The 19,476-nt window shown below is 44.2% G+C and overlaps 3 protein-coding genes across 3 annotated transcripts; all 3 read left to right on the top strand.

The window, feature by feature from the left end:
• The first annotated feature begins 1,376 nt into the window (after positions 1-1,376).
• On the top strand, positions 1,377-4,052 carry LOC109462652 (histone-lysine N-methyltransferase EHMT2-like). Its single transcript, XM_019759212.1, has 4 exons — positions 1,377-1,420; positions 1,981-2,191; positions 2,329-2,420; positions 2,768-4,052. Exons 1-4 carry the CDS (start codon positions 1,377-1,379, stop codon positions 4,050-4,052), a joined length of 1,632 nt encoding a protein of 543 aa, XP_019614771.1.
• Positions 4,053-4,652: 600 nt separating this feature from the next.
• Positions 4,653-8,359, top strand: LOC109462651 (testis-specific serine/threonine-protein kinase 4-like). Its single transcript, XM_019759210.1, has 5 exons — positions 4,653-4,845; positions 5,358-5,518; positions 6,113-6,374; positions 6,778-7,229; positions 7,904-8,359. Exons 1-5 carry the CDS (start codon positions 4,653-4,655, stop codon positions 8,357-8,359), a joined length of 1,524 nt encoding a protein of 507 aa, XP_019614769.1.
• A 6,302-nt stretch (positions 8,360-14,661) lies between these two features.
• On the top strand, positions 14,662-19,179 carry LOC109462650 (zinc finger protein 260-like). Its single transcript, XM_019759209.1, has 6 exons — positions 14,662-15,769; positions 16,212-16,335; positions 16,667-16,864; positions 17,302-17,428; positions 18,174-18,352; positions 18,804-19,179. Exons 1-6 carry the CDS (start codon positions 14,662-14,664, stop codon positions 19,177-19,179), a joined length of 2,112 nt encoding a protein of 703 aa, XP_019614768.1.
• The last annotated feature ends 297 nt before the right edge of the window (positions 19,180-19,476 follow it).

Genomic DNA, 19,476 nt, shown 5'->3' with positions numbered 1-19,476 from the left:
TTCAAGTAGGTTCGTTGTCTTTTTTTATACAGGCCGTCTTGAAATAGTCATGCAAGTCCTCTAGGGAGCAGTTTTCAGAAAGGTGCGAATGTACTTACTTTGAAAAAGTTTGTCATATTCGTTCTGTTGGTGTTGGCATGGACTAAATGTAGTAACATTGTATACAATTTTGGGAAAGGATTCTGCTCTGTTTGACATTAGTTTAAGGTATAAAAGTTTATAAGGTGGTCTTCTGGTTAGGGTTGTTGACTTAGAATCTGAGGGATCTGAGTTCGAATCCCCAGCAGGCGTTAGTATTTTTGTTATGGGAAAGGCACTTTAGTTTGATTTGGTTTTTCTTTTTTAATATTACAAAGAAACGAGAAGAAGCCGAACCTCTGTATTAGAGTAGTTTTAGAGCTGTTTGTACTACAAACATGTATATTACCTATTTCATCTGTTCACCTGTACTTAGCCCGATAGGGCATGAATGTACAATAAAGGTTATTATTATTATTATTTAATGCCCACGATCATTATAATAATGTTCATTCTGGCATACTCATTAACACCTGAGCGAAGTGAGGAAAGTCGTGTAAAGTGCCTTTCCCAAGGGCACAAGATCGGTGGCATGTCAGGAGTCGAACCTGGGACCTCTTGGTTCTGAGCCGAATGTTTTGCCGTTACGGCACACGACCCCACGACTTTACACCTATTTCCCCACTCGACTCAAAGTGCAAAGAAGAAGAAGAAGGTCTCCCGTGCTCCTATGTCGAGCGTAGGGTGGTGCCCATCTCCATTTCCGTAGCCCTTGGGCGACACACAGTTGTGAAGGCACTACAGCAGGGGGCTAGTCCGCTGGTAGTGCTGTGTTTTCGACCTTCCCACACTATATCTCATATGTGCTGAGTGCTAAGCAGAGACAGCAGTATGTAACATTCTTAAAGTCTTTGGTATGACCCGGCCGGGGTTTGAACTCGGGCTATCGCACCGGTTACAAAGTGCAAAGAGCAATGAAAATCCCCAACTAAGTTCAAGGCGAGTTCAACAACATTTCACGACCCCAAAACAAGCTTAAAGCTTCCCCATTCCTTTCATACCTCCCAGTAAAAAAAAACAGTCACGTTAATCAGTGCCGATCCTTTATGAACGGTACCAAAACCTGGGCAATGATTTCAGCATTAGGCCACATGTTTCTCATACTTTTGCCCATTACGGAACGGGAGTTCACAAGGTCGGGCAAAACCGCGGAAATACAGGGTGTTTTGTCTTCATAGCGAGTGACAAGAAGGTCCGGGAGTAGCAAAACAAGTAGTTAGAAAAACAAAACTTTAGTATAAGCGAGTAGGGACCGCGAGAGACGGTAGTGCGTTCATGTAGGGACGCTGCGCTTTAAAATGTTGTCTTACAAGTTCGTGTGTGTTGACTTGTTAAAGGCAAGGTAGGAAAGCTGCTCTTTTGCGGTCCTCTTCTTCTTTGTGTTGTAGTAGAAGCTAGAAAAGGAAGATAGATAGATGTGCAAGAAATCAGTCAGAGAAGAAAAATATGTATGTGCGGTGTATGTGAGGGGTGTGTGTGCGGCACCCCAAGATAGGGAATGAATGTACAATGACGGATATACATTCTCATCTCATACAAGTCTTTTTTAAGGTTGATTAGTGTGATGGTATGTTTCTTAAATAATGTTACTTAAGATGACATACGCTGTGCAATAAAGTTTATTCATTGTTTCTATTTATCTTCTTTCTCAATCACTAAGTTGGTGGACAAGTGTACCCTTTAGTGTGGTCTTAGATAGGGCTTGTTTTGTAGATGCTATACGTTGAGAAATAAAATGTGTTTATTGTGTTTGTATTAATCTTTTTGTCTTTCAGTCGCCCAGAGCAACAATGAGAGACTGCCATTAGATGTCACTTGCTGCAACTTTTATATTTGCATTACCGTTCTTACCATGCTACTACGAATGTAAAATAAAGGCTATCTCTCTATTTTTATTTCCAGTCAACAAGAACAAACATGTGGTAGTGATGCGCCCCCATGTGTGTCTCTGAAGGGGGGATCCTCTTGTCTGGTGCCGGTGAAACGAGAGGAGGACCCGGAAAGCATGGTGACGTCGGGGCAGCCGGGATCGTCGTTCGCGCTGGACAGGACCGACAACATGCAACGGGCTTACAGACTGAATCAGCGGGAACAGATTATACTGGACTTACAGGTGTGTGTTTGTTTGTTTGTTTGTGTGCGTGAGTGCGTGCGTGTGTGTGTGCGTGTGTGTGTGTGTGCCTGTGTGTGTCTCCTTAGAGATCCTAATAAAACAAACAAACAAACAAACAAACCTGTGTTGTGTTTCAGGTGCACCACCTGGACACGCAGGCCAGCAGCTCCGTGATGGGCATCAACAAGGAGATCAGGATGCTGAAGGGAGCGCTGCAGCAGACCAAAAGGTGGGGGTGGTGGTCATGGAAGACTGGATAACGTTCAGTGTTACTTGAGTGTTGCTCTTTCTTGTGTTACCACTCAGTGGATGAACTGAACTGGAGCTGCCTTCTCTTTCTTTCGCTCTCTGCCTCTCTCTGTCTCTCTCTATCTATCTCTCTGTCTCTCTCTGTCTCTGTCTCTCTCTCTCTCTCTCTCTGTGTATGTGTTTTTGTGTATGTTAAATTTGTGTCATGTATATGTTCTTTGTGGTGGGGGCGAAGGTTCTATCCGCGTCTTTATTTTGTCTTTACGCTGTTTTAGCATGTACAGCAATTTCTCAAATCACTTCTATTTACTGTTTTTACTTTGACAGGAGCACGGGAAGTAGCGCCGACGTTCTGGAAACGTCAGCCCGGGAGAGACAGGAGGCGGCCCCGGAGCCCAGACGCATCATGATGTACGGCGCCTGGGTGGGACAGCGCTCCTTGCGGACCCGTTCAACACTGCAGTCCGAGCTCATGCGCAACGCCGCTCGCATGCGCCGCCGCTACGAGCGCGGCCACGTCGAGGAAGAAGAGGAAGAAGATCTTGAAGAAGAAAAAGAGGAACAAGAAGAAAACAAAGACATGCATCAAGACAAAACAAGCGTAGAAGACACTGAGACAAGAAAGCCGAGGACACAATCTTTACCGACAAGACCCAAAACTCCAGACTTATCATTGGATGACTTGACACTTCGGCCAAGTTCGGAGCCTGGCGCTTTTAGGAGAAGAAAAAGGGAGCAAAATTGTGAGAGAATGCCCTTACTCTCCAGGCCGAAATCTACGGTGCACAAGAAAATGTCGACGGGCACGCAAAGTTCTCAGGATTTTGAAGAGGTTAAATCTCTTAGCCTTAAGACACAAACGAAAGGGTCATTGAATGATGAGAAAAGTTCAGCGGAACCAAGAACAATCGGTAGGTTGTCGTCTTCCAAGGTGGACCTGTCGTCCATTGCGTCGGTTCAAGAAAGGAAGAACGCCTTAAAGACAACTAAGGACAAGTTAGATCACCCTTCTAGACCTTTGAATGAAAAACCGACGACATTGTCGTACCAAAACAGAAGGGCAACTAAGGACAGCCCTGTCTCTTGCCAAACCAAAGCTCCGAACAAGATTCAAAACTCCTCGACAAGTAGAAGTGGATATTACGAGCCCGCCGCTCGGCCCTTCTCGGCAGACGTCGCCCACCTTCGGCACAAGCTCGAGAAGAGCCGAATCCACTTCGGGTGGACTCGGGGAGGCCAACGCCACGCGATGACGTCACGACCGAGAACGTCATCAGACGTGACGTCACCTTCTGGTCACCGTGAACTTGATCAGTGCTGGGGCGTCCCTAGCGATTTGTACTCGCACGACAGCCACGACAACGACGACAGCCGACCGAGCACACGAGCCGGGACTTGGTCCTTCCTCACAGACGCAACAACAAAAGGCGGGAAGAAAAGCCATAGTAACTGTTACCCTAGCAACCGGACCAAAAAGTCGTCCAACGCGGACAGGGGTTTTCCCGCCAAACCAAGAAAGTCACCCCGCCGGGGTAGACGAAAATCCAGGCTTAGGGCTACGAAGGTTAAACAACAGAACGCGTATGATATATGGGTTAATAACTTTAAATGAAAGAACAAGGCGTTGTACAAACTACGCCAAGGAAATGGATGAATTATGTGAGGAATCAGACGTTTCAAAGGGCATCCACTATCTATAAAGTTTAAGTTGTTTGAAAGTATTTTTGATTGAGAAATTAATAAAATAAAATCTTGTTGAGGTAAGATGCATCGTTTCGTATTGTGTATTTGTTGTCAGTTTTGCTCATTTTGCTTCTAGTTTATTGTAACATTCAAATAAAGCAAAAAATTCGTCATAAATTAGTAAAATTTCTTCAAGCAGAGTTTGGGCTTGTTTTGGTTTTAGGCATTTTGTAGTTCCTTTTTAGTCAACTGTTATTAAGTCAGTATACCCGACGAATTTAAAAGCTGAGAAAAATAAACGAAGCCCGACAAAAGGACCAAAAACGCGCAAAAACGCTCCAACAACCTCTGCTTGGAGAATCCCTGGCAGCCTTGTTTCGAACGGAACTTTCGAACTGTTTATTCTATTCGCCAGTTCGATCGTTCGAAAAACGCCAAGCAACCTCTCCCTCAGTATCCAGTCCAACCGTTAGTAAACAACAAAGCCACAGACTTACACCGTGCATACACATGTACAACAGTGATTATTATGGGAGCACCCAGCCGATCTCCACGTTCTAGCAGCTCCAACGTTAGCACGAAGGCTGGGAGAAGTGGCAAGACCAGATCGTCCTCCCCTAGATATGCCACGGGCAGGCGGGGCTCTCTGAAAAACTCCCCGTCAAAGACAAAGACACGGTCGAAATCAGTGGAGAGTAGATCTCCAAGATCACCGCAAAAAGGTAAGGCCTGACAAGTACTTACTATTAGCAAATATCTTTATTTCTTGGCAACATTTCTTGGGAGATATAATCGCTTACATGTATTGATTGGTATGTTACGAGTCAACAGGAGCAAAAGTTATGTTGAGTGACATCTGTCACTAGTATTCTTCGTCAGCGTCACTAAAATGAACTGACAGAACTAGAGAAAACATGTAAAAAAACTCGGAAAATGGTTGAACGGTAGTCATAACAAAGACTCCTAAGTGTTACTACTATATCTAAATAAGGTTTAAGTAGTTGCTATTGTAAGACAATACCATATGAACTACTACTGTCCAGGGGTAACAATTTCAGTGTGTAGATGGCGTTCAGCACCAAGGACAGATACAATAGCCTATGTGTTGCACAATGTTTGTCAGTGTGTGGATGGCGTTCAGCACCAAGGACAGATATCATTGCCTATGTGTTGTACATAGGACGCGTGTGTTTGCTTATCATGAGAAGGGCCCCAAATGACTTGTCTGTTTCAGTTAAGAGCAAAGAACGCCGCCCGACGTCGGGAACACGCAAATCGCGGAGTGCTGAGAGAGACCAGATGCCCTCCTCCTCCCGTGACGGTACTCCCAGGGCTGGTGGGAGCACCACGAGGGTACAGCATGCAGAACGCAAGGCTAAGGACGCCGCCAAACAGGTAATGTTAACACTGCTATATACACTAGCCATCCGTAGGCGTAACACACCAGTTCAGTCTGTATCTGTACATGTATAGCCGGTATAACCGCCTTACACCGAACGACCTGTTACATCCACCCTTTGAACATTTAACTGTAAATCGTTCCTTAAATCTATCTAGTGATGATGCCCTTACAGGTTATGTATTGTGGTGCATGGCGTGGAGCTACAATTCAGACTAGTTCTTTTGACTTTGACTCGATTGTGTGTCTGTAGGTCTGTCTGTCTGTCTGTCTGTGTTTCTGCAGACCAGTTTCTGTATGTACCACCAGATGGCGCTTTTCCTGAGGGAGTGAAGTCTACCATCTCTGATTAGCCTGTACCAGGCTTCGAGAGGCGGTTGGAAAGAGTAGAAATTGGCCAAATAGAGAGATAACATGTCAGGGGAGTTGGTCCGCTAGAGGGTACATTTTGCGGCACCCGGGTGCGGCAAAACTCACAGACCTCGACATGTTACTAGCATCTCTCTATTTGACCAATTTCTCCTCTTTTCATCCGCCTCCCGAAGCCTGGTAGAGGCTAATCTCTGATCATGACTGCCTTTTTTTTACAGGTGGCGACCGGGAGTGCCTCCAAGGATAAAACTGACACCACCCCTCGTGGAGGCCGGCGCCGGCAGAGCAAGTTTCCGCGTACCAGCTCCGCGGGCAAAATCACCAAGGCGCGGCGTCGTACCTCCCAGTCTCCTTCCGGTGCCAAGATAGAAGAAATGCTGATCAGTCCCAGCGGGTCCTCAACTAGCTCAAGGAGGAAGAAAACTCCTCCGAAGAGGTCTTCAAACCTACGCAAGCGTCTTAGCGTGATCGCGGAGGACAGTCGGGAGAGCATCTCAACCAGAAGGAGGTCTAGAAGCGTAACTAGAAGCGCAAGCAGATCTAGTAGTAAGAACGTTTATTTTTTTCTATTCCAACATATAATCACAAGACGTGGTGACGGCACATTCAAGTTTTTTCAACTTATATTAATGCCAAAATCCACAAATTTTGGAAAAGTTGGGACATTATAATTACGTCTTCCATGGTTACAGAAGAGAAGTCAAACCCTTTAGACATAGTTTTAGACATCTTTATAGTTCTAGCTCTATAGTTCTTTATCATGTAGAATTTAGTTATCTTATACTCTGTTTCATTGTTCTTTTATGTTTTGTAATTTGCAATTAGCCTCCGGGCACGAATTTGCAATAAACTTGTCAACATTTACAAATCCTCTCCGACACAGGTACTAGCGCAACGACGGGTGAGGCTCTGACAGACTGTCTTGAGGCGCAAGACGTTTCGCTACGGAGTTCCCTGCGAGAGAACGGCTTCGCCTTGAAGCAGCTTCTGAAGAAAAGCGACGCCATTGCGCCAGAGCGAGGAGGGAACGTCTACCTCGCGCACGCGGCGAACCTCCAACCTCCGCGAGACGTTGTCTTAAAGATTCTCCGTCGCGACTTCGCTCCACGGACAAGACGCCAGTTCTTCCTTCCACAAGAGTACTACATCTGCCGGGACCTCTGTAACAGTAAGAAGGCGGCGCACCCGAATATTGTGGAGTTCCACACGCCGTTGCTTCTCCTGGGAAGCCGGGTGTGTTTCCCGATGGAGCGCTGTTCAGGGGGAGACTTGCTACAAATGCTCTACCGAGAGAAGAAACTACCGGAAACGGCGCTGAGAGGATTCTTCTCCCAGGTACGTCGGTGAAGGTTAGACATCCAGGTAATAAAAAAGTCCTCCCCGCAACCATTAGCAAGGTCATGGTCTCATATGGCGGCGCCCATCTCCGTTTCTGTAGCCCTTGGGCCACACAGTGCAATCACTACAGTAGGGGGCTAGTCCGCTGGAAGTGGTGTGTGTTTAACTACAGTAACTACACTTTTTCTATAATGCTGATAGCAATAAGAAACGCCAAAAAAATACAGTTACTCAAGCAACTGGATATGATTTTGGAAACGGTCAGACGTTTCAGGTAGCATCCTAAGCCTTTCGTCAGTGACACTAGAGACATGCAGGAGAATGACAGGTTTATAAGCACGAACTATTGATTGATATGTAAACTAGAAAGGTCACATTTCCAAGGCAAATGCATAATGTTTAGCTTGGCATATGGTCTGCTCTGTTAATTCTTACTCCAACACTTTTAATATATATGGTCAGGCAGGAGTCTAAATCCCTCCTGCTATAAAATTGCAACATGACGTAAATCAACACTAGTTACCATGGCAACAGACACAACATTGATTCAGGTCATTGGTGTCACTGTTTGGAGAAGAAGAAGAAGAGGAATCGTCGCAAAAACAATATGTTTTCCTTCGGTAAACATACATGTAATTATATAATAACAAGTGACAAATTTCTTCCCCCAGGCCCTGGACGCCGTGCAGTTCCTCCACTCCAAGGAAATCGCGCACCTGGACCTGAAGTGCGAACACTTCCTCCTGGACGGCGGCGGAAGCGGAAACGTGCGCGTGCGAATCTGCGGGTTCGGCTGGGCCACGAAATTCGACCCGGGGAGACTCGAAGAGGACATCTACTGCCAAACTGTCGGTTACACTCCTCCCGAAGTCGTGAGGCGACACCCCTACGATCCTACCAAAGCAGACGTCTTCGCGCTAGGCGCTACGCTCTACATCCTCTGTACAGGGAAGTTCCCTAACCCCAGACTTTTAGAACTGATGGGGAAAGGTTCTCCCAACTTCCCCAGGACACCGGAAGTTTCCGCGCAGCTGAAGGAGCTGGTTCGCGCCATGATGGACGCGGATTGGTCCAGAAGGCTCGAACTAAAGGAGGTGAAGCGGTCGGCGTGGATGAAGAGAAAGTAGTTCCTATGACTCAGTTTTTGTTTGTTTGTTTGTTTGTTTGAGTATCACCGGTGACATAGAACACAAATGATTGTCGATGTGTTTTCGTATTTTCCTTTTGATATGACGGATTTCTATTATATTTATAAGATGGAAAGGCCTTACCGTCATCAGCATAATGAAAATTCCTGTATTTTACTTTTAATGAAGGGGACTGGACTTTGCTGGGACAATAATGGCATGTTGGGTATCGATATTTGTAAAATATTCGTTTGAAGGTCCTATAACAGTGTACATGGTTGGCAAGATCATTATCATGATATATATATATATGTGTGTGCGTGTGTGTGTGTGTGTGTGTGTGTGTGTGTTTGTGTGTGTGTGTGTGTGTGTGTGTGTTGAGACGAAAAGGTCAGAATAAAACATTTTTTAAAGAGGATGCACGTGAACAACTGAGATTTTGTGAAATAATGGACGAATTATATGGGGAACATTGTTACCTCACAAATAAGCCCCGTACTTTTTCTTTGGCTAAATGGGGCATATTAGAAAGGTAACAATCTTCCCCACCAACCTCTGCTTGGATGGTAGCTTTCCGAATGTGGTTCGACCACTTCTGGGAGACAGCTGCAGTGACCGACCTTAACCCGACGACTCTCGACACTCAGTGTATTTGTAACATTTCCAAAGAAAAAAGGCGCAGCTACCAAGTATGTGCGTGTTTCCAAAGAAAAAGATTTACAGCTTAATACAGAGCTTGTAAAAAGCTCAGGGGTGTGTTTTCAAAGGCAAAAATGAGGTACCAAGTAACAGAGGTGTGTTTACCAAGAAAAGAGCGCAATTACAAAGTAATACAAAGGTCCGATTCCAAAGATAGAAGTGACCGACCTTAACCTAACCACTCTCCTCACTAGCGCCATTGTTGTAATCTCCAAGCAGATCCTACGGTGGCAAGGCAGTATCCAATCGGCCAAGGAGTGACAATCTAATCTCCAAGCAGATATTTTGGTGGGGGTAAGACAGTATCAAATTGGCCAGCCTGTATATTTCACTTCAGTGGGGAAATGGATACAGACTGGCCAATTTGATACTGTCTTACCCCCACCGAAAGATCTGCTTGGAGATTAGTGACAATCTGGTAGCTTATACTAGTATATGGTCACTCCTTGGCCAACTTAGTGGATACTGCCTCGTCACCGTAGGATCTGCTTGGAGATTACTAGTACCATTGTACGACCCGACCCTCTAATGTTTCTAACTAGAGGTATGGGTCTATCAAAGTTCTACATGCAGATTCAACGGGTACTATATCTGGCAGAATGTTGAATAGAACTACTGACTAAGTGCTAGTACACCTCTACACGTACGTTCTAAGTTACGCTATACTATATCCATAAAGAGTACAATGAGCAGTTGTACGTGTGTAATGAGGGACGATCTTGTGACCCGAATGTGGTTCTACCACTTCTATCTTTGGATACTGACCTTTGTATTACTCAGTGATTGCACCATTTTCTTTGTAAACGCACTACTGTTACTTGGTACCTCTCTTTTTCTTTGAAAACACACCCCTAAGTTTGTTACTCGGTATGAAGTAACGCTGCAAATGCATTTCTTTGAAAACACACACCCCCTACTTGGTAGCTACACCTTTTTCGTTGGAAACACGTTTTTGTGTTACTTTATAGCTGTCACTCAGAGAGTTCACTTCTTGTCTATATCTTTTTAAAATCTGTGTTTTATTTCGCGTTAACTAGAACTTCAGTTACAATCGGCTTTAGGATTGTTGTGTGTATCTTATATATGTGGACATACTGACATTTTGCCTACACCCTTCCCTTCTCTATAGCTCTATGTCTGTATTAAAGACAACAATTAAGGCTAAATGTGCACTGCGGCGAGTGTCATTGACCTGGGTGGGGTACCTTAGGCCACAGCAAGTAATTTTGGCCTGATTTTGAAAAAGAAAAACACACAAGAAATTTTGTTGCCTTCTCACAGTGGTCAACATGCCCAAAATGGGCCAAGATACCTGCTGCCATGCCGGAAGGTGGATGGCAGATAACTATGAAGAGAGGAGACAAGAAAAGGCTCTGATTTAATGTTTTGTTTCTTACTTTGATGCAGTGATATGTGATGCTGGCTGTGTATACGTGATGTTCCCACTGAATAAAAACTATTTATACAATGATTGAGTCAAAATTTTGAAATGTAGGAACCTTGTTTCTTTCGGCACGCCTTGTTTTTTTTCGCCCGCTCGCATTAGATTTGGAGTCTGTGGAGGATGTCATCCATAAAATTTACTTGCTGTGGCCTTACCTACCCTGAGGACGAAACGTGCAACCACCTCGGCGATACACCCACTCCACTTAGAGTGCGACCGCACCAGGGAGCGGTTATGCCCCAGCTCCAGAGCCAATATCGTACATCTAACTCCAGATTGGAACGAAATTGGCACTCGGACACCCTTTTTAAGTCATCTTCTGTCTTCCAGCAACCTTCAGTGGTAGAATTCACCTGTGCCGTGAACGAGAAACAGTGGCTAGACACCAACAATAATGGTAGGTGACGAAATCGTCGATAGTAGGGGGGTTCTGTAAGGGGACCTGCATGCGTTTTTTTAGTGAGGCGTAATCAGGCCGTTTCAGTCTTCGTAATCCGTAGGCAGCCTCCCAAAAAATCAACGTCATTCGTAATAGTAGCCGGAAATCGTAAAATCGTAATCAACTCTGAGACTTTAACGTAAATCGTAATCAGCGGCGAAACATTTTGCGTAATTCGTAATCACTACCCCCAAGCAGGCCCTCTTCTAGCCGGTCACAGTTTTTTCCGTTTTAAATGTAGTTTGAGACTATTGTAGTATCGAAAAATGAGAGAGGATCGTCCTTTGTACAATGTGACGATATTTCCCTGTCGGTTTTTAACCTAATATGCAAATCAGGAACAGAATCACAATGTGTTTCGGGCTAGATCTGCTCGAAATTCACAAAATCAAGTGAAAAGTAATTTTTTTTCCATTTTAAATAGCGTCTGTTGAGGTTTAACTTGAAGGTGAAGGATCTTAAGTCAACGCCCTTGACTGCAGAACAACATGGCCGCAACTTGATATACGACTTTGTAGGTCGGAAGGCCAGGGTGTCTTAGGTTGATAAAAATCAAAGATAGCGCACATTGTGGACTCAAGCTTTGCTAGATGCCTGCTTGTGATATTAGCTTGTGTGTGTTGCGTAGATTTTGTTTTTGTTTTTATTTCTTTGAATCTTTTTTTCTCGGTGGTTTGGATCTCATGTGCTCTCAAGTGTCGGTAAGGTAGCCTGGGGGTGATCTGTTAGGTTGACAAACATTAACGATATCACACATAGTGTGGACTCAAACTTTGCTAGATGTCTGCTAACGATTTTAGCTTGTGTGTTCCGTAGATTTTGTTTTATTTTATTTTATTTTATTTCTTCGAGACGTCTTTTCTTTGAGATCATGGGCCTTCATGTGTCGGTAAGGTAGCCTGGGGGTGTCTCTTAGGTTGATAAACATTAAAGATATAGCGCACGTATCGTGGCCACCAACTTTTCTAGATGTCTGCTCGTGGTTTTAGCTTGTGTGTTCCGTAGATTTTGTTATATTTCAGTCCATACCATGGTATGGATGAAATATATTGTGTTCTCTGATGTTTCTTCTTCTCCTTCTCCTTCTCCTCCTGCCACACAGTCAAAGGGATTCAACTCCGCCATCATTCAGCCAAATGATTTGAAATTTGGCATGGAGGTAGAGTGGGCCAATACCCCCAGGCGTTTTTTTTTCATTTTTTTGATACATGCCTTTGAAAAATTTTTATGAAGGTTTTTTGGGGCATTTTTCGCCAAAAAATGGATTTTTGGACCCTGAGCCCTGGTTTTACAACCAAATGATCTGAAATTTGGTATAAGGGTACCTTGAACATGTGTCTACAGAATAGCAGTCACATATTTGGCATACACCACTTCCAAATGACTCATTTGGGGGACTTTAATGGCTATTTTCAGCAAAAAAAGGCCAAAAGTGCTATACCCGTTCCATGTTCTATCTAAAGAATGGCACGTTCCATCTGCCGTTGGCCATGGAACACGTGTTCCATAGCGGGTTACCTGAGGTCACATTGCACGTAAGTTGTGCGTAATGACCCACACATTCAATTTTATGTGCCTAAGACCTTCAAAATGTATCAAATGTCATCATTGTTAGTATTTGCATACCTGTAATAAGATTAGAGCTTTCGAGATTCAATGTGCTTGTTCTTACATCTTTGTTCTCAATTACATAGCTACTATATAATTCATTTATTTGAGAATCTTTGCCAGTTTTACACTGGGGTAAGTTTGGAATAGTCCACTTTTGCGTGGGAGGGAGATGGACTGAAATATGCTGTATTTGCTCCCAAGCAAATGTCGGCCTCTCTAGTTTTATTTTATTTCTTCGAGACTTCTTTTCTCTGTGGTTTTAAGATCATGGGCCTTCATGCGTCGGTAAGGTAGCCTGGGGGTAATCTCTTAGGTTGACAAACATTAAAGATATCACACGTATTGTGACCACAAACTTTGTTGGGCGTTTGCACATGATTTTAGCTTGTTTGTTCCGTACATTTTGCAATTGTTTTCTTTGAACCCTTTTAAAAAAAGAAATTCTCGTTGGTTTGGGGCTCATGTGCTGTCAAGGTAGCCTGGGGTATACTAAGAAATCTCTTAGATCGACAAACATTAAAGATAGCGCATATAGTGTGGACACAACTAAACGTCGTTGGATGTCTGCTCGTGGTTTTAGCTTGTGTGTTTCGTAGATTTTGCCAGTGTCTTTTTATGTCTTCAGAACTACTTTTGGGGCTCATGTGCACCCATGTGTCTGTAAGGTATAGCCTCGGGGGCTACTTTAATAGTAGTCTCCGCCAGACTATAAAAAAACACCTCGCGCGTGTTCAAAACAGTAAAAGTTGGCTAAATAGGTGGAATTATTGGCCAGGAGTATTTGGCCACCGGAGAAATGAAACCCTAACGATGGACCTACTGACTTTCCTGACCAGTCAGACCCTATTTTTCCGAATGACTCGTTGAAGCTACGATAATAAATCATACACGCTTGTCCCAACAGTCTGGCGTGGGTTGCAGACTGCCACGTCGGTCTTAGTCTCCAAGCAGAGGTTTGGGCTTTGGGTTACAGTTATATTTGGCGTATTTTTAGGACTGGATTTTTTTTTCGTAACACACACACACACGCACACACACACGGGCGGAGGTCTCCAGGACGTCGGCGCTGCTTCCCGTGCTCCTGTCATGACAGCAACAGGGAATAGAGTGAGTGCTTTACATAGGGTCTTTAAACAGCGCAAGGACAAAATTAGATATGAAGACGTAGATAGAACACCCCAACACACAGACAGACATACGCGTGCACACACACACACACACACACACACACACACACACACACACACACACACACACACACATAGTGATACACACACACACACACACACAAACGCGAATTACGCTCTACTCAAAATGCACCAATTGCGCTCTACCTTGAATTAGAGCGGTCCGTCTACGCTCTACGTAGAATTCCAGCCGTTTTACTAGGAACCGTTCCTAGTAAAACGGCCGATTACACACAAGTCTTTTCTTCAGCCCACGTTTCTAAATCTGTCACATGTACCGCACGATGTATCTCTAAAATACCGGGAAAGTTTGGAGATTAGTCGGAATGTAACCGCCCTCCGGCGTTAGACACTAGCTTAGGAGGCACGTACGTAACGACTTGTCACACCTACTCATGGCCGTAGCCAGGGGTCTTCCCACTGTCTAAGGTTCCTAGGGGGTTCGGGGTAATGCTCCCCCGGAAAATTAAAAAAAATTGAACCTTCTGTAATGGCATTTCATGCGTTCTTCATGTGTGTATATAAAAAGTACACACAACAAATATATGCTTCTCTCTAATGTCACCTTTCTAAAGGTCGGCTTTGATATGAGACCAGGGTGCGTACCCTCTGGCGTTTTCACCAACTGAACTATTTTGTAGCAGTTAAGTGGCAAAATATAGATTGAGATTGTCCGTTGATACATTTGAAGTTGCATAAAGTTGAATCTGAAAAGATTATTGCGATTTCAACAATTTTGTTTGCTTTCTCATCTCTAGATCTAGAGATATTAGGACAGTCATACATAATTCTAGCAAAAAACTACTTCATGTCTTTGTCTTTATTGACAACAACTTTTGTATTAAAGATCTTCCTACAAATAAATGATAATGACAGCGAAGTATTTTTGAAACTGTCTTAAAGGTGTTATTTTACCTTCCAGATGGCAGAAGCAGTTGAAGGTCAAGTTCAGTACTTTCAGTTACACAGTGACCTTGAAACGGACGTGAAGGTCGTCATCTCGAGGGAAAGCCTGGAGACCCATGTTAGTGAAAGTGATGAGGAGACCGAAGTTAGTGAAAGTGACGATGAGCCCCATCTTAGTGAAAGTGATGATGAGACTGATATTAGTGAAAGTTACGGGCCCCATGTCAGTGAAAGTGAAGAGCCTGATGTCAGTGAAAGTGGCGAGAACTATAATAATGAAAATGATGATGAGACAGAAGTAAGTGAAAGTGATGAAGAGACCGAAGTCAGTGAAAGTGGCGAGACCCAACTTAGTGAAAGTGATGAGGAGACCCATGCTAGTGAAAGTAGTGGAGAGACCCATGTTAGTGAAAGTGGCGAGACCCATGCTAGTGAAAGTAGTGGCGAGCCCCAAGTTAGTGAAAGTGGCGAGACCCAAGTTAGTGAAAGTGGCGAGCCTCATGTTAGTGAAAGTGAAGAGGAGACCCACGTTAGTGAAAGTGGCGAGACCCACGTCAGTGAAAGTAGCGAGCCCCAAGTTAGTGAAAGTGGCGAGACCCATGCTAGTGAAAGTAGTGGCGAGACCCAACTTAGTGAAAGTTACGAGCCCCATGTCAGTAAAAGTGGTTATGTGACCCACATTAGTGAAAGTGGCGAGACCCACGTCAGTGAAGTGAAAGAGACCCAAGTTAGTGAAAGTGACGAGCCTCGTATTAGTGAAAGTTACGAGACCCAAGTTAGTGAAAGTGGCGAGCCTCGTGTTAGTGAAAGTGACGGACCTCATGTCAGTGAAAGTGGCGAGATCCACGTCAGTGAAAGTGGCGAGACACATGTTACCGAAAATGATGATGAGACCCATATACATGTCAGTGAAAGTGGCGAGACCCATGTAAGTGAAAATGGCCAGAGCTACCATGTCAGTGAAAGTGGTGAGGGAACATCAAACAATCCTTCACCGCCGACCAGCGCAGGTGATGCCGATGAAAGCGAAAGTGCGGGGAGGAGGAAGAAACACAGCTGTCCGTACTGTGGGTACAAGACGTGGCACGGCGGGCACATGCGGGAACACAGGCGCGTCCACACAGGTATCTTTATTATGTTTACCGAAGGAAACATATTGTTTTTGCTACGTTTCCTCTCCTTTTTCTTCTCCAAACAGTGACCTCTGGTCTAACTGAACTAGACTGTCTCTCAGAGTCTCTCACTGACTGTCTGTCATCATGTAACTGGTGTTGGGTTACATAATGTTGCAATTTTATAGTAGGAGGGATTTAGACTCCTTAGTCACCATATAAGTGAATGTGTGAATGTGAGAACGGGATTTTCTGACAAAAGGGCACTAATATAATATCATAATATGGCAAAATGATGAGTAATTTTGCTACAAACACCATAGCGACTATACTTCGCATAACAAAATTACTTGGGCAAGTACAGGGGGCGGGGTATTCACTTGCGAGATCAGTACTTTTATTTGCCCTGGGCAAGTGGGCAATGGGACTTGACTATTTCTTGTGACTATTCCAGGTGAGAGGCCGTTCAAGTGTAAGAGGTGTGACTATTCCGCCTCGCGAGTCGCTCATCTCAACTACCACATCATGGCGAAACACCCCTGCGGCTGCGGGTCGGTGTCGTCTTGCGAACTGTGCAGGTTTGTTTGTTTGTTTGGTTTTTTGTTTGTTTGTTTGTTTGTTTGTTTGTTTGTTTAAAGGCATCCAGTGCCGTTTTTAGGGCTTGGAATCCAGATTTTTCAAAGTCAATATTCTAGTCACTTATCTACATACTAAGTTGAAACAACACTGTCCCAATGTGTATCAACATTCATGGAGGAAAAGTGCCTACAATTCTGACGGAAAATGGTTACTGGAAGAACCTGCTGGATTGATTTTTAGTTTTTAGGGTACCACCCAGAAAATAAAGGACTAATCTTGGGGCTTGTTTCTGCAGTTAAACAAGTTAATCAAAAAATTTTATTTCTGCAGTTTCGCGGTGAAGAAGCGAGAAGCGCAGAAGAAGTACAAGAAGGTTCCGCGCCCCCGGGACCGCGCCAGGCCGCATCACTGCGAGCTGTGCAGCTACGCCGCGGCAGAGAAGGCCACCCTGGTCCGCCACCTCATGTCCAAGCACAGCGACTACCGCCCCTTCACCTGCGATCTGTGCGGCTTCTCGGCAGTACGAAAGTACATTTCATTTTTCATTTTCATTTTTATCTATTTATCCAGGGGTAGCATATGGCATATAGCATAACCAATGGCGGTTTTCAACGCTCCCTGTACAGAAACAATACATAATATGATAACCGAGAAAAAGTAAAAGAACTAACGTCGATGAAGGTTAGACATCCAGGTAATACCATACGCCAAAAAGCAGTTACTCAAGCAACTGGCATGGATATGATTTTGGAAATGTCAGACGTTTCAGCTAGTATCCACTAGCTTTCGTCAGTGACTGAGAGACCAGAGGAGAATTGCACAACCTATTGATTGATATGTAAATAAAGTGAAGACAATTTTTTTGGAAGTCGAAATGGACCAAAGTCACTAATTTAGGTGCAATCATAATCGTCGTGATAATAAAAGAAATATGACAAATGATGTAAATGATATTGATAATGCAGGTACAGTCTGCAGTCTCACATGGCGAGTCACCAGGGGATCAAGCAGTACAAGTGTACCGTCTGCACGTATTCCACCAACATACTACCCAACCTGGACAGGCACATGTTCACGCACACTGGGGAGAAGGTAATCATGAAAGTTCATCTGTGTTGGTAGTAATCATAGTAAAACATTGAACTTTATTCCAACACACAGATTAAACAGCGATCAAATTTTCAGCGACCACTGTCGCCTTCATCAGGATAATTAATGACCAATCACTTATGAAATGAGAGAGAGGAGGTAGTTATTATTGAATTATCATTAATGAGTTATCATAAATATATATATTCCATAATATTTAAACCAAAGATGCATAATGCTGTTTGGACTATTTTTGGTAGTTATTATTAAATTATCATTAATTAGTTATATCATAAATCATAGATATATATATATTCCATAATATTTAAGCCAAAGATGCATAGTGCTTGTTGGACTATTTTTGAGGAAAAAAATAGATATTAGCAGACATAGAAACCATTCGAGTCAGAGCATTGTCATAAAAAAACATTATGAATACGAATCTCCAATTATTGATGGGGTCGTGTGGCGTAGCGGCAGAGTGCACGACTCGGAACCTAGAGGTCCCGGGTTCGAGTCCTGACATGCCACCGATCTTGTGCCCTTGGGAAAGGCACTTAACACGACTTTCCTCACTTCGCTCAGGTGAAAATGAGTATTGTACTGTCCCTGTGTTGGTGACGGCATTAATATAAGTTTGAAAAACTTGTGTGTGTCGTCACCACGTCTGGTGATTACCGTAGTGTTGTAATAAAAAAAATGGATCGAGATCACTTTCTTTCTTTCTTTCTTTCTTTCTTTACAATAGCCGTTTAAGTGCAGTATGTGTGACTACGCCGCCTCGCGGAAGGCCCGGATACAGCTGCACGAGGCGACGCACACGGGGTACAAACCTCACAAGTGCGACCAGTGTAACTACGCCGCAGGACAGCTGTCCAACCTGAAACTACACATCGCGAGGCACCATACCGGGGAGAAGCGCTTCAGGTGCGAGATTTGTATGCTTACCAAAGGAAAACATCATGAAAGTTCATCTGTGTTGGTAGTTACATGTTTAAAGTTAAAACTTTCGATCCACCACAAAAAGTTCTCTCACCTAGAGCTTTCGACAAGTTACTCTGATCTTCCTCAGTAGACTGACCCAGTGAGGCTTGTCACGTGGCTTCTTTGTAGTGTGACGTCAACACTGGGTCAAAGGTATCTGGTACATGATGGAAAGAAGGAAAACATGCTACGTTTCTTCTTCGTCTTCTCCAAACAGTGACCTCTGACCTGACTGAACCAGACTGTCTCTCACCATGGTAACTGGTGTTGGGTTACATAATAGCAGGGTTACTAACATTGCTTTCCTAGCATGTGCATAGTTACCGAGGTAGTGGGATTGAGAAAATTTACCGTATTGTCACACCCATGGTATGTACTGCGTTATTATAAACAGGTGCGACATCTGCGACTATTCCACCGTGCGGATCCACTACCTAAAGATGCACATGGCGAACCACACCAACAACAAGCCTTACAAGTGCGAGGTTTGCGACTACGCTTCGGCTACGAAGGGGAATCTGAAGAAACACAACGACAGCATTAAGCACAAGCTCGCAATGATACGCCTGGGGTTGTGCGACATCTCCAGTTTATTCACGGGAGCGACCGGAAAGCGAACGCGGGTACAGCTCTACAAGGGAGGCCCCGCTCCAGAGGCGTCGGCAAAAACGCCACCATGCGACGACGGTGGGTGCAACAGCTCAGAAACGCAAAGTGCGAATCATGTGGAAGCGCAAAACTTGTATGTATCGGTACCGATGGACCTGTAAACCACATCAAGTCGTAGCATGGCAGTCAGAATCACATGTTACGTTAAAATGGACTGTTACGTTTGATTAATCTCCAGCAGATCTTTCGGTGGCAAGACAGTATCCATTGGCCAGAGGAGTGTCCATTAGCCACCGAAGATTGGGAAATGAATACAGGACGGCCAATGGATACAGGATGGCCAATGGATACAGGACGGCCAATGGATACAGGATGGCCAATGGATACGGTCTTTTGCCATACTCTCCAAGCAGAGGTTTGGGTTTTGGGGGTATTTTTAGCGTGTTTTAAGGCTTTTT

This window comes from Branchiostoma belcheri, unplaced genomic scaffold, assembly GCF_001625305.1.
Source record: "Branchiostoma belcheri isolate BF01 breed outbred unplaced genomic scaffold, Haploidv18h27 scaffold12, whole genome shotgun sequence".
NCBI classification, from domain to species: Eukaryota; Metazoa; Chordata; class Leptocardii; order Amphioxiformes; family Branchiostomatidae; genus Branchiostoma; species Branchiostoma belcheri.
Note: the sequence above shows the minus strand (reverse complement) of the source record. Positions and strands in the feature narration are given on the sequence as shown.

Bases quoted from the DNA above. Each gene is read 5' to 3' on its own strand.
- LOC109462652 (XM_019759212.1), top strand. From the start codon at position 1,377: ATGTTGTCTTACAAGTTCGTGTGTGTTGACTTGTTAAAGGCAAG. The intron at 1,421-1,980 runs GTAGGAAAGCTG...TTTTATTTCCAG, and splicing joins GTTGACTTGTTAAAGGCAAG to TCAACAAGAACAAACATGTG. The intron at 2,192-2,328 runs GTGTGTGTTTGT...GTTGTGTTTCAG, and splicing joins AGATTATACTGGACTTACAG to GTGCACCACCTGGACACGCA.
- LOC109462651 (XM_019759210.1), top strand. From the start codon at position 4,653: ATGGGAGCACCCAGCCGATCTCCACGTTCTAGCAGCTCCAACGTTAGC. The intron at 4,846-5,357 runs GTAAGGCCTGAC...TGTCTGTTTCAG, and splicing joins TCCAAGATCACCGCAAAAAG to TTAAGAGCAAAGAACGCCGC. The intron at 5,519-6,112 runs GTAATGTTAACA...TTTTTTTTACAG, and splicing joins CTAAGGACGCCGCCAAACAG to GTGGCGACCGGGAGTGCCTC.
- LOC109462650 (XM_019759209.1), top strand. From the start codon at position 14,662: ATGGCAGAAGCAGTTGAAGGTCAAGTTCAGTACTTTCAGTTACACAGT. The intron at 16,336-16,666 runs GTTTGTTTGTTT...TTATTTCTGCAG, and splicing joins TCGTCTTGCGAACTGTGCAG to TTTCGCGGTGAAGAAGCGAG. The intron at 18,353-18,803 runs GTGCGAGATTTG...TATTATAAACAG, and splicing joins ACCGGGGAGAAGCGCTTCAG to GTGCGACATCTGCGACTATT.